Source organism: Pleurodeles waltl, chromosome 11, assembly GCF_031143425.1.
Source record: "Pleurodeles waltl isolate 20211129_DDA chromosome 11, aPleWal1.hap1.20221129, whole genome shotgun sequence".
NCBI classification, from domain to species: Eukaryota; Metazoa; Chordata; class Amphibia; order Caudata; family Salamandridae; genus Pleurodeles; species Pleurodeles waltl.
Window position 1 is genome coordinate 719,978,568 of NC_090450.1, and position 17,413 is coordinate 719,995,980.

General features: G+C 46.3%; 1 protein-coding gene across 1 annotated transcript in view; it reads left to right on the forward strand.

Moving 5' to 3' along the window:
- The window catches only part of LOC138265137 (uncharacterized), a 31,118-nt gene extending 24,166 nt beyond the window's left edge, over positions 1-6,952 (forward strand). Inside the window, exons 5-6 of the mRNA XM_069212680.1 lie at positions 852-1,276; positions 5,983-6,952. Coding sequence (XP_069068781.1) covers positions 852-1,276; positions 5,983-6,543 — 986 coding nt within the window. The 3' untranslated portion in view covers positions 6,544-6,952. The remainder of the gene's footprint in view (positions 1-851; positions 1,277-5,982) is intronic.
- The last annotated feature ends 10,461 nt before the right edge of the window (positions 6,953-17,413 follow it).

The following is a 17,413-nucleotide window of genomic DNA, read 5'->3' on the forward strand; positions in this document are numbered from 1 at the left end:
AGAGCTGAAGTGTGTACCATTGTCAGTAGCCAGAAAAGAGGGCACACCTTCTGACTGAAAGTTTTTTTTTTTTTAACTCTATCACAAACAATGTGGGAGAACTGACAAATTCATAATATATCCATTTAGAGTAATAATCAACCAGCACTAAGCGGAACCTTTTTCAGGTGGCAATATGTCAAAGGGACCAGCAAAATCTAAGGCAACCTTTTCCCAAAGATTCTCAGGCAGTTAAGTGACATGCATGGGTGACTCAAATGTTTTCCAGTGCTTGTCAGAATGAAGACAAGCACTGCTTGCATCTATCGTCTTCACCTCCTGAGAATCCATGGAGGTCCACCAATAGTGTTTCTTCAGATTCTTACATGTGGCACTGACACCCAAGTGACCTCCATGAGCAAGACAAATCAGGGAATTCTGAAGTGTAATAGGTGGGGTACACAAATCATTACGCATGAGCTGACCATCAATGGCAGATAACTCTTTAGAGATTTTAAATAAGGGATTGAGATCAACATTCAAGTACATCCTCTGTGGCAAACCCTGGTTGATAAAACCAATAACCCTTCTTAACACAGCGTGAAATTCAAGCACCTCCAACTATTCAGCTTTGGAAATTGCTCCCTTTTTGTTCAGCAGGTCATCAAAAAAAGCTACAACACACTCTACATCTTCCTCACTATTATCACAGAATTAGAAGGCAAAGGTACCCTAGACAAGTAGTCTGCTCTACTGTTTTTCCCACCAGGGATGTACTTCGTAGTGAGGGAAAAATCCTGAAGTCTTGCCAATAGTCTAACCAGCCTAGACGATGCCTTACCGGTACAACTCCAATCCAACATTTATATGAGTGTGTGACCGGGCCGCCCCGGGCAACAGCGGGGAACCGGCAGAAACGGAACCGCTACGGCCGCGTTCCCAGGTTCCCCTGGAAACGCGTCCGCAACGAGGCCAGCGTCCTGACGTTGCCTCGGCAACCTCCGGTGACGAGGAGGCTCCGGATTGGCCACCAGGCGGCCAAAAGACGGAAGCTCCGGTCGAGAAGGGGAGAGCCGGGAAGGGAGAGAGAAAGGAGAACGGCGGCGGCGGCGGCGAACCGAAGGAGGAAGAGAGAGACGGCGACAAGGACATCGGAGGAGGACCCCAGTGGCCTGGAAGCGGCGGAACCCGAACCCAGAGGAACAGCGCCCGACCGGAAGCAGGGGAGACCAGCCCAGACCGACGAGAGGACCTCCACAGAGCCAGCCACGACCCTGGAGGGTCGTGGCTCTACAAGGTACGGTCCTTCTGGACAAACCGAGGGGCACAATAAAAGGGGAGAGACGCTGGGGAAGGGAGGAAGGCAGGGTGAGGGGAGGGAGGAGAGAAGGGCACTTTAGAGAGCACCGGGAGAGCACAAAAGGGGTAAAGTACGGAATATACACAAGCCCTGAAGTCCTCACTGGCACCTATATCACACATAAAACCCCCCCCTCCTTAAACCTTTTCCCAGCAAAACATATAAGTAGAAGACGTGGTATAAGGCGTCCGTTCCACTCACCAGCGGTATGTGTTCCCTTTTTCTTATATGTCACATCCGGGACCTGACGAGGACGATCCGGTACGCCACCTAGAGAAAAGGAAGAAAAGGGACACAGATTAGAAGGAAGATATTCACCACTCCAGAGAAGAAACTGGCGCTAAACGTCGTACTGACTTTTCATCAGTTCTTATTTCAAATTACTAATAAATACTTACCTCAAAAACCCAAATTTACCTCTCCTGAGTGTCTATACTGTGGGGACTGTCTACAGTGGTGTCAGAAGTGGGATCTTGTTTCTAATCCCTCTCCATAAAACAGTCCAGACAGTATACACAATGAGTGAGAGTCCATCGTTAGAGACCGTGATTAAGCAACTAGCGGAAGGGCAAAGACACTTACAACTAGTATGGGAGGCCCAACAGAGAGAGGCCAAAGAAGACCGAGAAACCTTACAATCTGCGCTGAAGAGCCAGGCGACCATACTGGCGAACAACCAGTTAGTCCATGAAAGTGCGATGAAAAAACTAACGGAGACTATCGCCGCTAGTAAGGTACATCCGAATGTACCTAGTTCCGTATTACAGAAGTATCAGGAGGGAGAGGATCCGGAATCCTTTTTCACCAACTTTGAACGGGTAGCCTCCTCCGCCCTATGGCCAGAAGATAAATGGGGACAATATGTGGCCCCCCTGCTCACCGGTCTCTTACAATCAGCATATCAAGCCGCTAACCCAGGTGGTGTCAACCCCTATCAAGACATAAAAACAAGTATACTAGAAAGGGTGGGTCACGACACAGAATATTACAGGATGAGATTTCGTAAAGCCAAATGGGACACCAACGAAGACCCTAGAACCTTTTATTTTCGTGTGAAGGATCTAGCATTAAAATGGTTAGGCCATATTGGAGATAGTCGGGAGGAAGTCATCAAAACCATTATACTGGAACAATATCTCGATGGTCTACATCCATCCACAAAACACTGGATAAGACAACACCCAAAAGTGGATACTGAGACGGCCATCGATCTGGCCTGTGCTTTTCATCGATCCACCGATGTCAGAAACTGTCCCACGCGAAGTATCATTAAACCAGTTCTACCGTCCCCAAAGACATTTGTAAAAAGTCCACCCAACTATCTAGTACCACGTAGGATTCCTGAAGGCCCGCCTACCATGGGACCCCAATGTTATAGTTGTGGTGAATGGGGACACATCGCACGTATGTGTCCCCAGAAACAAGAAATGGGAGAACCCATGGAGATAGGGATGACAAGGCGAAGGGTGTTATGTACTGGGAAGGGCGCCCTAAAATTTAAAATGATGATACAAGTGGACGGGAAAAGTGTATATGCCCTGGTTGACTCCGGCTGCAGCCAGTCAGTAATTAGGAAAGACTTGATAAATAATGATATAGAAGAGAAACAATGGGTATCTATATGTTGCATACACGGGGACAAGGCCCAGTATCCTATACAGGTACTCCAGATCAGGTGGGGACCCTATCAGGACTTCCTCCCAGTGGGGATAATGCCCCGGTTAATCGAGGAATGCATCATTGGGACAGACTACATCCACTTCCAAGAACTATTAGACTACGTCAGAGATAGCAAACAAACTAAGGATTGGTGGGGAGAGGCACCTTTTTCAGAGAGTGATATTGAGTGTCCGCTATATCGTAGAAAGTTGTCACGAAGAGAGAAACGACAGGGAAAAGGGGACTATCGGAAGACGAAAGGTGACAACACCTATGGAGAGATAGTGGCAGAAATTCATGAAGTTCCTAGTACTTTTTCCCAACAACAGAGAGAGGACCCCTCCCTTAACAATGCCTGGAGGTCGGCAGTAACAGAGGAGACAGAAGAGGTGGGTCCCTACTTTATAGTGCAAAAAAACTTATTATATCGGGTTACTACCACCCGACGGGGAGAACGTAAACGCCAACTTCTGGTACCTACCCACTATCGGGAACATGTTCTTACACTAGCTCATAATCACCCAGGGGGAGGACACTTTGGGAGAGAAAACACCGAGGAATATTTACTCAGAAGGTTTTATTGGCCTGGAGTGTACGCCCACATACGTAGGTATTGCGCCCAATGTCCCCGTTGTCAGTTAACCGAACCTAGTCGGCCTAGGAAGGCGCCTCTCCTACCCCTTCCCATCATCGATATCCCGTTCAAAAGAATAGGGATGGATCTAGTGGGACCTTTGATTCCTTCGTCAAAAGGACACACCTACATCTTAGTCATTGTAGATTATGCTACACGATACCCAGAGGCCATTCCCCTGACTAGTATGACAACCAAGACAGTGGCCCAAGCTATGATTAACGTATTTTCTCGTCTTGGGTTTCCACATGAAATCCTCACGGACCAGGGGACCCCTTTTATGTCCACCTTAATGAAACAAGTGTGTAAAACATTGGGGATAGCTCAGATCAGAACCTCCGTTTACCATCCTCAAACGGACGGATTAGTCGAAAGATATAATCGAACCATTAAAACCCTGCTGAGAAAGACTATCAATGAGACAGGGAAGGATTGGGATCAAAAGTTACCCCTAGTGTTATACGCCATACGGACACATGAGCAAGCATCCACGGGGCATAGCCCCTTTGAGTTGGTCTTCGGACGCCAACCTCGGTCCCTTTTAGACATGGCGGTAGAATCCTGGGAGGCCGAGGCTGAGGAAGCAGGGACTCCTTTGTTAGAATATGCGGAAAAATTGAGGAACCACCTACACAGCTTATGGACCGACGTACACGCAAACCTGGAACAGGCCCAACAAACACAAAAGTCCTATTATGACAAAGGAAGTAAACTACGGGTTTTACAACCCGAGGACCAGGTCCTAATAATGAGACCCACCTCCGACCATAAACTCCTGGCCAAATGGCAGGGCCCATATCGAGTAATCAAAGCAGTTTCCCCTGTCACCTACCTTATCGAAATATCCTCCCGTCCAATAAAAACACAAATATATCATGTAAACCTGCTAAAAAAATGGGAGACCCCCGCACAACCTGAACGTTCCGTAGAAATGGGTCAGTTTGTGTGTCCCGACAAGACCCTAGATATCGAGTTCTACCCTACCAACCCCGATACTGAAAGTACCCTACCCATAGTAGACGATATTTTACCTGAAGGGCAAAAGCAACAAGCCCTTAAGGTTTTAAAGCAATGGCAACCACTCTTTTCAGAGAAACCAGGAAAGACGTTTTTAATTCACCATAATATACGCACAAGCTCAGGGCAGATCACCAGAGAACGCCCGTATCGTATTCCAGAAGCTAGAAAACACATAATCGAAGAAGAAATCAAAACAATGTTATCCCTAGGGGTCATCGAACCGTCCACTAGTCCCTGGTGTTCACCGGTTGTCCTAGTACCGAAGCCTGATGGTAGCGTCAGGTTTTGCATAGATTTCCGCAAACTGAACTCAAACTCCCTATTCGACACCTATCCCATCCCTAGGGTGGACGATGTTCTCGAAAAACTAGGGAAAGCAAAATACATGTCTACTATCGACCTAACTAAAGGGTATTGGCAGATTCCCTTAGCCCCTCCAGATAGAGAAAAAACAGCTTTTTCTACCCAGTCCGGGTTATATCAATTTACAGTACTGCCTTTTGGGCTTCATGGAGCCCCTGCAACCTTTCAGAGGTTGATGGATAGGATTCTAAAACCCTATCCTGCATTCTCCGCTGCGTATCTAGATGATGTAGTCGTATTTAGTGAAACATGGGAGGACCACTTAATACACCTACAGAGAATATTCCAAGCCCTTCAAACTGCTGGTTTGACGGCCAATCCCAAGAAATGTGTGATAGGTAAAACCGACATCTCCTATTTGGGATATCGGATTAATCAGGGTACACTACAACCTCAAAATGGGAAGGTGGATGCCATTTTACATGCCCCTCTTCCACACACGAAAAAGGAATTACGCTCCTTTTTAGGATTAGTGGGCTATTATCGGCGCTTCATTCCACATTACTCCACCTTAGCAGCACCTCTTACGGACCTACTCACTAAACGATATCCCAATCGACTTTTGCCTTTTTCGGAGACGCAAAACGCGAGTTTTGAACAGTTGAGAGTTTCCTTAACCTCCGATCCCATCCTGCACTGCCCAGATTTTACGAAGCCGTTTCACCTCTACACTGACGCATCGGATGTTGGGCTTGGAGGGGTTCTGACTCAGCCAGATAGCGAGGGGCTTGACCATCCGGTGGTCTACATCAGTAGAAAACTGGTTTCCCGGGAACGTAACTATCCAATTATAGAGAGAGAGTGCTTGGCTATCAAGTGGGCCATTGACTGTTTGCAGTACTATCTCCTAGGGCGGCCGTTTATACTATTCACGGATCACGCTCCTCTTACATGGCTGGCTGCGCATAAAGATTCTAACTCCAGGATACTGCGATGGTTCCTTGAACTGCAACCATTCTCCTTTCAGGTTCGGCACGTCCCTGGATCTCACCAGGCCCCCGCTGATTATCTGTCCCGATTTCCTCTGTCTTCGCCTGTCCTGGAACAGGACAGTTCTTGGGGAAGGGTGTGTGACCGGGCCGCCCCGGGCAACAGCGGGGAACCGGCAGAAACGGAACCGCTACGGCCGCGTTCCCAGGTTCCCCTGGAAACGCGTCCGCAACGAGGCCAGCGTCCTGACGTTGCCTCGGCAACCTCCGGTGACGAGGAGGCTCCGGATTGGCCACCAGGCGGCCAAAAGACGGAAGCTCCGGTCGAGAAGGGGAGAGCCGGGAAGGGAGAGAGAAAGGAGAACGGCGGCGGCGGCGGCGAACCGAAGGAGGAAGAGAGAGACGGCGACAAGGACATCGGAGGAGGACCCCAGTGGCCTGGAAGCGGCGGAACCCGAACCCAGAGGAACAGCGCCCGACCGGAAGCAGGGGAGACCAGCCCAGACCGACGAGAGGACCTCCACAGAGCCAGCCACGACCCTGGAGGGTCGTGGCTCTACAAGGTACGGTCCTTCTGGACAAACCGAGGGGCACAATAAAAGGGGAGAGACGCTGGGGAAGGGAGGAAGGCAGGGTGAGGGGAGGGAGGAGAGAAGGGCACTTTAGAGAGCACCGGGAGAGCACAAAAGGGGTAAAGTACGGAATATACACAAGCCCTGAAGTCCTCACTGGCACCTATATCACACATAAAACCCCCCCCTCCTTAAACCTTTTCCCAGCAAAACATATAAGTAGAAGACGTGGTATAAGGCGTCCGTTCCACTCACCAGCGGTATGTGTTCCCTTTTTCTTATATGTCACATCCGGGACCTGACGAGGACGATCCGGTACGCCACCTAGAGAAAAGGAAGAAAAGGGACACAGATTAGAAGGAAGATATTCACCACTCCAGAGAAGAAACTGGCGCTAAACGTCGTACTGACTTTTCATCAGTTCTTATTTCAAATTACTAATAAATACTTACCTCAAAAACCCAAATTTACCTCTCCTGAGTGTCTATACTGTGGGGACTGTCTACAGAGTGGTTTGTGGTAGTTAAATATCTCAAATTTAGAGCCCCATAAAAAAAAAAAAATAATTTCTCCACCTCCCAACAACAAGAAAGAGCCTCATGCTCAACTGTGGAATAGTTGGTTTCCTGCTGTCTAAGGCAAAGAGCAGCAAATAACACAGTCTGTTCTGTACCATCAACTTACCTTGAAAGCACTGCCCCTAAGCCCACCGGACTGGCATCCACTGTTAGAAAGCATTTTCCATCAGAACCAAAAGGTGCAAGTGCTGGAGTTGAGGTGTTCATTTTCTTAATAGAGGAACACGCTTCATCACTTACAGTGTTCTAAATACATGCTGTGCCTTTCTTGAGCAAGGTCCGCAGGGGCTGAACCACAAAGGCATATCCCTCAATAAACCTAGAATAATACTCACTAAGCCCTAGGAACGAGCAAAGTGAGTCTTTATCCTTGGTTGGAGAAGCCTCTAGGATGGCTTCTATTAAAGAAAGTTTTGGCTTGATACCCTCAGCAGTTATATGGTGTCCTAAATAGTCTATCTCCTGAACAAGAAACCTGTATTTATCTGCCCTAAGGGTGACTCCCACCTCTTTGAAGATTTGCAGCACTCTCTCAAAAATGGCTTTATGTTTCTTCACAGATTTTGCATATATTGGTACATCATCCTGAAATGCCTGGGCCTCAGCTACCTCACTCGGAATGATATCCATAAATCTCTGAAACACACTGGCAGCTGAGGCCATACCAAAAGGATGACGTAGAAATTTTAAACATCCCGAATGGCGTGACAAAAGTGGTTAGCTCTTTGGACTCTCCAGTGAGAGGAATTTGGTGGTACACTAAGCGTAGGTCAGTAAGTGTGAAAACGTTTGCCTTTCCAACACTTGCAAACATATCTTAAATCTTAGGAAGTGGGTGGCAATCAACCACTATGCTTTTGTTTCAGGGTGTGAAGGACCGCACATATCCTGAGCTCCCCAGAGATTTTCTGTACAATAACAACAGGACTGGTCTATTCTGTTGACTCTGTGGGAACTATGACCTTCTGTGATACCAACTTTTGCAACATCTTTTTAAAGTAATAATTTCTCGCACTCAGGGGAACATGTTGTACTTTATGGACAATAGAGAAAGCACCAACTGTAAGTTTGATTTTGTGTTCCAAGTTTTTAATGGACTCTACCTCATCCTTGAACACTTTAGGAAATTTCTTGACAAAAATCTGTGCTATGCATTTCAGTACCATTAATGGACCCACCCTCATTGCTCATAGTGGGATGAGTCAATACTACAGAATGAAAAGCAGTGGACAAACAGTTGTTCACCAAAGACAACTATGTTTGTAGATTGGCACCCAAAGAGTCAATAGCCACTATGGGTGTTTCTGCCCCAGGAATTAGCATAAGACCTAATTTGGCTAGATCAAGCCAACTCACTAGATTACTGCCCTTCACAGCAACATAAATGTTAATAGTGGTACTTATGCCCAGGCATGTCACAGAATCTATAAAGTAACCTAGGAGATCAATATCCTGCCCCCCCCGAAGGCTTTGGGAGACATATCAGGTTGTTCAAAGGCAACGTTTTCACCCCAATGGCTGCAGAAATACACATCGGATATAAGTGTGATTGGGCCACCTGAATCAGCCATCATATTGATGTTGTAACTATGGCCCTTTAACCTTACTAGTCAAAGAACACGCAGCTGATGTATTTCCTTGATAATCTCTTTGAATATTAAGGATAATAGTTGATAGACTTGAAATACAGTTCTCAATGGAGCATTCACAGAGACATTCACATTGCTAATCTTAATATATGGTCTATCTCGATGTTTGCAAACATTTTGGAAATGTATCATTTTTTTTTACATTTACTGCAACGTTTGCCCAATGCTATACAGACTGTGTTATTACTTATGTGAGACCTAGACCTACATCTGAAACAGAAACCTTGATTTTTACTTTGCGCACCTTTGTGAAACTTACTTTTGTTGGAAATTACACTAATAAAAGATTCTGCAGAATATGAATATACATTTACCTGTGAAGTAGAAGCAAATTCTATGTCAGGACCGGAGGCTTCGGATTATGCTTCTCTTTCTTTACTGGTCAAAATCAGCAGCCAAAGAGTTAACAGCAGTAACTTCAAAAAACTACAAATCCCATAAACATTAGTAGTCCAGACTGCCCAATCCCAGGCAAGCCCCAGCTATAAGAGTCTCCATGACAACCGCTCCTCCTCTTTCTTTACTGCTGCGCAGCCGAAGTTGAGTTCTCTATTTTCCTCTATATACGGTATTTATTTAAGAATATGTATTGTCTGTATGTTTCTATTATTGGCCCGTGGAGCGGGAGCAGGGCTAGCGGCACTCGTTTATAGGAAGACGGGACTGTGTATTCCTTGTCGATTTATTAAAGAAATGTGTGCGCGTCGTGAACGGTGATTCCCGCCCGATAGCGTCTCTTAGTTGAGGTGCTTCTCGCCCGCGACGCAGTTAGTTTAGTTCTCTGCATTCGCGGGACGAGAAAACCTGATTTACTCGGTCGCCGAGGGAGACCGAGCGAGTGCTGCACTAAGAGAGCAGTCCGCTCTCTATTTCTTATCTTTTTTCGGTCCGCGCGTGCGTGGAGCCGGGGATTCCGATTTTCATCAGAATCTCCGTCTCAGCAGCGCGCGGAGCGCAAATTAGAGTTTTCAGCCCTGGTGAACGCCCGACGGGGTGAATAAACTGTCAGGCCTCGTCTAGGAGGCTCTTTGCAGGTGCTCCCTCCACTTGATTTGGGCCCTAACAAATAAATAAAGATTGCTTTTGGGCAAATCTTTGATTACATCAAAGAATCAGTTTACCTGCTCGGGTTGCCTCCCCCCCTTGAACTCCATTTGTTCCTGCCATGGCTTATTTTGCCAGGGAGGATAAATATTACCAGGAGGAAGTGGAAACTCCCTTCCCAGAGCAAATGGAGGAGAGATTGGTGCAAGCCCTTGGACACCATGTTCAAGATTCGGTTAATCAAGCTTTACTAATAAAAGCACTTAAACCATTTACCAGACCCCTGGTCAGATATGGACAAAGAGAATTGATGGGACCCCCCCTTCTGGGTCACGAAGCTTTGAATCTCAACCCAGAGACCCTGGGTTTACCAATATGGGACCGACAGGCTCATTATCTTCAGGAGAGAGCCTTTCCCAAATAGCCTCGGCCATGTTAAATGATCACGAATATAGCTCGGATCTTCTCCATCCTTCTGATAACTTTCCTACTCCCTCAGACTCACATAAGGATCTGTCTCAATCTTCCGACTCTCACTCGGATTCAGATATATCAGAACCCAAGCTCTCAGGCAAACGGAAACGAAAGTCTAAACGTTATGCTGTCGATGAAGGATCCCTTCAGGGAAATCTACTTTTTGACCCAGAGAATCATTGTGCACCCTAGGTCAACGGAATGGGTCCCTTGCACTGAAGTAGCCCATTATGTACAAGATAGACTTCGTAAAGGCTTTGATAAGGATGTTTGGAGTGTTCTTCTGTCAGAATGTCCCCGCCCCTCTTTGGTGGGAAAAGTAGCTGACACGCCGGAACTTGATCCCAGTATGGCGACATTTCTCAAAAAGATTACTAAGGATCCTAAGAAAGGCCTGGATCGGGCCTGGAAAGGATGCCAGGATAAATTACTGGACCTGTCTGGCCCCATTACAAAGATTCTGGATCTCGCAGTGCAAGCTAAGGAGACCAATTCGATCTTAGACCCTCAAAATGTGCTAGAATGGGCCCAAAGAGCCATCTGTCTTTTAGGGAATGCGAATTGCGCCATGTCTTCCGAACGCAGAAAATCCTTTCTCATGCGGATAGACCCTAAATTAGCGGCGTTAGCACCCACTGAACCGGGTCCCCTAGCTAATGGTCTCCTATTCGGAGAGAAATTTGTGAAAGACTTGGGCAAGTACGTCTCCACTTTTACGGCCCTTGACAAGGCTCAATCCTCCATGAAACGAATGTTCACAGGTGGCCTTTTTAACAGGGCCGGACGCTACAGAGGTCGGGCGTCAGGCCGTGGTTTCCAGCAGACCTCTCCCAATTATGCTCCTAGAGGTCAGGGATACTACCAACCTTCAGGCTTCTATCCCTCCAGAGGCCGACGAGGCCGGGGACGTGGCTTCAGAAATCGCGGTTCAGATCAAGCCCAAGATACCAATGCAGGTGAGAATTATTCATTTTTCGGATGTGATTCTTGGGGGGGGATTGGAGAAACACGCTCAATCATGGGAGCGCATTTCTCAAGACCCTTGGGTCCTTCAGACAGTCCGAGGTTACAAACTAGAATTTTACGACACCCCTCAATAGAGTTGTCCTCCGTTTCCTCACCTTTTTTCCCTAACAGAAAGCAATTTTATAGACGCAGAAATCCAAAGTCTTTTGTGCAAACAGGTGATAGTACTTACGAACCCGCATCCAAAAGGGTTCGTCGGTACCATCTTTTTGGTGCAAAAGAAAGGAGGAGGTTTTCGCTTGGTGCTAAATCTGAAAGACTTCAATCACTGGATAGTCTATCATCATTTCAAGATGGAGGGTATCCATATGTTGAGTGATCTCCTTCAAGAGAAAGATTGGTTAGTGCGACTAGATCTCAAAGACGCCCATCTTTCGGTCCCCATTTTTTCTCCGCACCGGCGATTCCTTCAGTTTCAGTGGAAAAACCTATGGTACGAATTCAAGGTACTCCCCTTTGGTCTTTCCTCTGCTCCGTGGTGCTTCACGAAACTCCTCCGTCCAGTGGCCCAATTCCTTTGAGAAAGAGGCGTGCGCCTCATCATTTATCTCGACGATATTTTGATCATGGCACAATCCAGAGAGTTGGTCCTCTTTCATCTCTCCTGGGCGATTCAAATTCTTCAGGACCTTGGGTTCTTGATCAACAACGAGAAGTCAGTAACGCTTCCCTCGCAAAGTATAGAATTCTTAGGTTTTCAAGAAGATTCTATTCGGGTTCAACTCAAACTACCTCTAGCGAAACGAGCCTCAATCAAGAAAGAATTACGGAAAGACCTTGTCTCTCTGACTATATCATTACGGATTTTAGCCCGATTGGTAGGGCTTCTGGCTTCTTCCATTCAGGCGATCTTCCCAGGTCCCCTACACTACAAGGCTCTCCAACGCCTAAAGATATTGCACCTGCGCAAAGATCTATCCTATATGGATCAGGTTCCCTTATCAGAGGAAGCCAAGACAGAGATTATTTGGTGGCTTCGCCACATGGAAGCCTGGAATGGCAGAGCCATCTTTGCATCCTCTCCGGAGATGATCATCGAATCAGACGCCAGCCGTTGGGGCTGGGGAGCTCGCTGTGGCTCAGTGGAGACAGGGGCCGTTGGTCCTCGGAGGAACTGAACCTCCACATCAACTGCTTAGAACTGATACCGGGAGCATTTGCGATTCGTTCGCTCTCCCCCAACAAAACCAGCTGTTGCATTCTGTTAAGGATGGACAATGTATCAGCAGTGAGATATATCAATCGCCTGGGAGGTACCAGATCTCACATGCTGGCGGAGATTGCCAGGGATTTTTGGCATTACTGCCTTCAGAACCAGATACATCTAATAGCAGAGTACATTCCAGGTCGCACCAATGTGGTGGCAGACTGGAATTCTCGATTTTTGAGGGACAGCAGCGATTGGATGCTGCATCATTCAGTGTATCAGAATATAGCGAAGAGATGGGGTCCCTGTGTAACAGACCTGTTTGCGTCTCGACTCAATACCCAGCTCCCGAGATTATTCAGCTGGAGACCGGACCCAGTAGCAGTGGGGACGGATGCCTTTCTCCAAAATTGGTCTCACAACATTCATTATGCTTTTCCCCCTTTCTCTATGATTCAGAGGGTCCTGACGCAGGTAAAGAGACAAATGTCAGATATAGTACTAGTGACACTGCTCTGGAAAGCTCAAGCGTGGTTTCCGGTGGCGATGGCATTATCATGTGCATCCCCAGTACGTCTGCCGTTATTCCAGTCCCTTCTTCTGGATCCCTCGGGCTCCCCCCATCCTCTAGTCATTCAGAAACAACTACATCTCATGGCATGGAGACTTTCAGGAGACGATGGCAAGTGCCGGGAGTTTCAGGAGACTCTTTATTCTTTTTGTCTCAATCCTGGGCCCCCTCCACCTATAGACGATATGAGGCATCCTGGAGGAGATGGGTGGGTTGGTGCAGTGAACGGGATATTGATCCCGTGGGGGCCCAGATTTCCATGATAGTGAATTTTCTTTCGGATTTGGCTATAGGGTCTTGCTTACAGAACAATTAATAATTTCAGATCTGCAATGTCTGCAGGACACCCCCATGTAGATGGTAAACCTGTGGGTGAGCATCCATTGATTTCTAAAATTCTTCGAGGTATTCGAATGGTAAAACCTCCTCAAACACGTTATTCAGTTTTGTGGGACGTGGATATTGTCCTTCGGTTCATTAGGGCCTGGCCTTGCAATGATGATTTGTCATGCAAACAACTGTCGGCAAAACTGACTGTGCTCTTGTGCCTTATTTCATGCAGACGCGTCTCAGATGTAAGGGCTCTGGATCTGACAGGTAGAGCATTTACTCCTACAGGAGTTTCGTTTAATATTTCTAGAAGAAGAAAGACTGCTTCAAGATGTATTTCATACCCAGCCTTTCCTCATAATCAGAAATTATGTGTAGTTCAATGCTTGAAAGTTTATGAGTGTGTTACCCTGGATTCTCGAAGAGATGCAGGAGGCCAATTGTTAATATCCCTTCAGAAGCCGTTTGGTCCGGTTTCGTCAGCCACGTTGGCTAGATGGGTCAAGTGGCTTTTGGGAGAAGCTGGTATTGATACCTCGACGTTTGGGGCTCACTCCATTAGGGGAGCCATGGCGTCCAAATCCTTTGGAGCGGGTTCCAGATTAGAGGATATCATGGCAGCAGCAGATTGGTCTTCAGATAATACATTTAAAGTATTTTATCATAAGCCCATTGTGGATATTGCATCTAATGTGGTGGATCAGCTTTAAACTAGCATAATCCGAAGCCTCCGGTCCTGACATAGAATAAAACAATTTCTAGCTATCGCGTCAAGAATTTTCAATTCTATTAAGGACACGGAGGCGAGGATTATCCCACCCGTATTTTATTGACAGCTACAATGTATGTTATTGGAATATTCACATACTAATTTGTGATGATGAAATGTTTTCAGATTCATGTTTTTCCCCCCCTTGAGATTATTTCATTTCCAAAAAATTATTACAGTGCATTTCTTTCCATTTAAGTACCGTTTCCAAAGGAGATTGAAGTTCGGTCTGAGATTGATCTTTTCTGTTGTGTTTTTCATGTTCGCCTACGTGTTCAAGGGCAAGTGTGAAGAAGTGAAATGTGATTTGTCTATCGCAAAGAAAGAGGTGGAGCGGTTGTCATGGAGACTCTTATCGCTGGGGCTTGCCTGGGATTGGGCAGCCTGGACTACTAATGTTTATGGGATTTGTAGTTTTTTGAAGTTACTGTTAACTCTTTGGCTGCTGATTTTGACCAGTAAAGAAAGAGAAGCATAATCCTCGCCTCCGGGTCCTTAATAGAATTGAAAATTCTTGACGCGATAGCTAGAAACATTTTTATTGAGACATGGAGTGTGCCTTAGCTTTAGCCACATCAATAATTTCAGCTAGGAACGGTCCCTACTGCTGAGCAGTCGCGCCTGAGTTATTATTTTTTTAAAGCAAGCACAAAAAAAATTGGTCTCTCGAGTAAGTGTCAAGAGATGCACCAAAATTGCATGTGGAACCAGGTACATGCAATGCAAAAATAAACTTTTCTACAGACTCATCAGCTAACTGGTTCCTTATAAAGAAATTAAATCTCTCCAAAAGGACACTTGCTTGTTAAGCAACCTTATTTTGTGAAAGAGCAGCTGCCTCTATGTACTCATTCCATCCTTCACCATCACCACCAGGTGCTGGTACTGTGGGAAGATTGTGAAATATCTGCTGTCCTTCATGGCCAAGATGGCTAAATAACAGAATTAGCTTCCTGTTAGTTGTACACTTGGTAGCATCAATAGCGACACCAAAGTTCTCAAATACACAAATTCATTGTTTCCAGGGAACATGAGATTTGCCTGGATTTTGTTAAAAAAAAAAGGAGTTATTTACACTGGATATTGGCTACATGGTATAATATGTAAATACAAAAGGTTAGACACTAAAATAACTTACAAACTGTATAGCTGAACGTTACCTCGAGGTACCCGACTTCTCCATGAATCATCCTTTCAAAATGAGAAATCAGACACACACCCAGATGTGAGGTGTATCACAGTAACCAATAAAACAACTGTTTTTAAGACAAGCATGATGTTCAAAGCCAATAGGAAATAAAATCATAGTCAGCCAATGAGAATGTTAGAAAGCGAGCCTATCGCTGAGTAGGCACAAAGTAGACTGAAAGCAAACCAATCGCTGAATCGGCTCAACGAAACATGACCGAATTGCAGTCACTGTATTCATAGCCATAAGCAAAAGCCCAAGAGTAGCGCTCCAGGAGTGTCTGGAGAACAGTAGCTGACAAGTGGCAGTCACTGAACTGCCAATAAACAGCACAGCCTCTCCCCAGGCGCTGTGAATCTTCACAGTATGGCAGTAGCGCCGCCACAACTCAGCACAGCCACTGAGCTGCCACAGGACAGCACAGCCTCTCCTCAAGTACAGAGAACTTCACAGCACGGTCGTAGCCTTGCCTCAGATCAGCACATAGAAGCACACTGGGGCAAGTAAAGTGCCGTCAGCGAAATGCTGCACCTCAGGTGGGCCTTCAAAGGACCGCAGGCAGTTGCTGTTTTAGTGTATTTATGATACAGACATATAAGTTATGCAGCCACTCCAGCAGATCTGATAAAAAAAATAGGAGGGAGCCACAAAATGACCGCAAAAGCTCTAAAACACCAGTTATCCAATGTCAGCAGGGAACAGCAACAAGCGTTGCTTAAAGCTGAGCAGATATCCAAGTATGCTCCCAAATTTAATGCATCCAAAAGAAGACATCCTCACAGCAGCAGCTGCAAAATTTCATAAAAAGGCAAAAAATGGGCCCCAATATTTGTAAAACATCCTTGTCACAAAATGTAAAGAAGGAAGTCCATGCAGGTAAGTACAAAAAATTGTAACGTTTATTCATTCAAAGGAGCCCATGTTCGCAGCCTTTCACTCAGGGTCACCTCAACCGACTGCTGAGACAGTGGTAGAAAAACCCTGCGGGTAGTGAAAACGAACATGGAATGTAATACAAAAGAATACATACTTAAGCAATTACAAATCATGCATGCAATAACAATGAGCTTGCACGTGAGCGCAAGAGTGGACAACGTGGCAACAGCTCGCGTGCAAGCAAGGGGAAACCGACTTACATGCTTTGTGCACAAAGCTCGAGTACAAAGAGTATTACCACAGGGAGACTGCGTTGATTTTCTAACAGTCCCACAAACAGCCCAAAAAAACTTCCAACACACTGACTGATATGACAGTCCTGTCCTTCTGGAACTGCCAGACTGCCTTATCTGCAGGGCTGCTGGAATTATTCAATACGGTGGCTGTCTTTTTTCGCATAGTTATGGGTTTGCCACATACTCCAGCACCTCCTACACCAGTGGTTCCCAACCTGTGGTACGGGGACCCCTGGGGGTCCACGACTGTTTAGAAAATTAAATAATATTAATAGATTCAATCCCCAACTTTCAGTAATGACTTAGCAAGCGGGCCCCAGATTCCAATAATGATTCAGTGGGGGTCCCCGGGTTCCAGTAATGTCAACAGAAGTCAAAAGGTTGGGAACCACTGTTCTACACAATCTGTGGATTTTAACTAAAAAAAGGCAAAATAATGAAGACTACCAAAAAAGCGCCCAATTATACTGCATAATTTGACTTTTCTTGCTGCATAATTTACTCAACCCTACCGAATAATTTGTTATTCCCATGCTGCATAATTCCAGAGGCCGGGCATCTCCCTAAAACTGCGGCCCCCCTTCCTACCCGTCCATTTTGAATGGCAACAGCAAGGCCTGCACGGCCAACTATCACATCCGACTCAGGACTGCTGCTCGGTCCCTCATTGCATTACTTGACGCCTGTCGACAACCAACTCAAGGCCGCTCAATTTATAGTAGCGAAATTAACTCAGCTGGCAGCAACCTAAACGTCAGCAGTCTGCAAAGAAAGCCTGTGACAATGAAACTGTTTACACACCGCACCGTAAAGGCACGTGCGGGCTCCACAGCCAATCAACACTTCGGATTTCCCAGCAGCACATATGATTGGCTGCGTGGCCGCCAATTACTTCAGTCCTAGGTCACGTTACGAGTCCCTCCCACTCCCATTCGACGTCCAGAATAT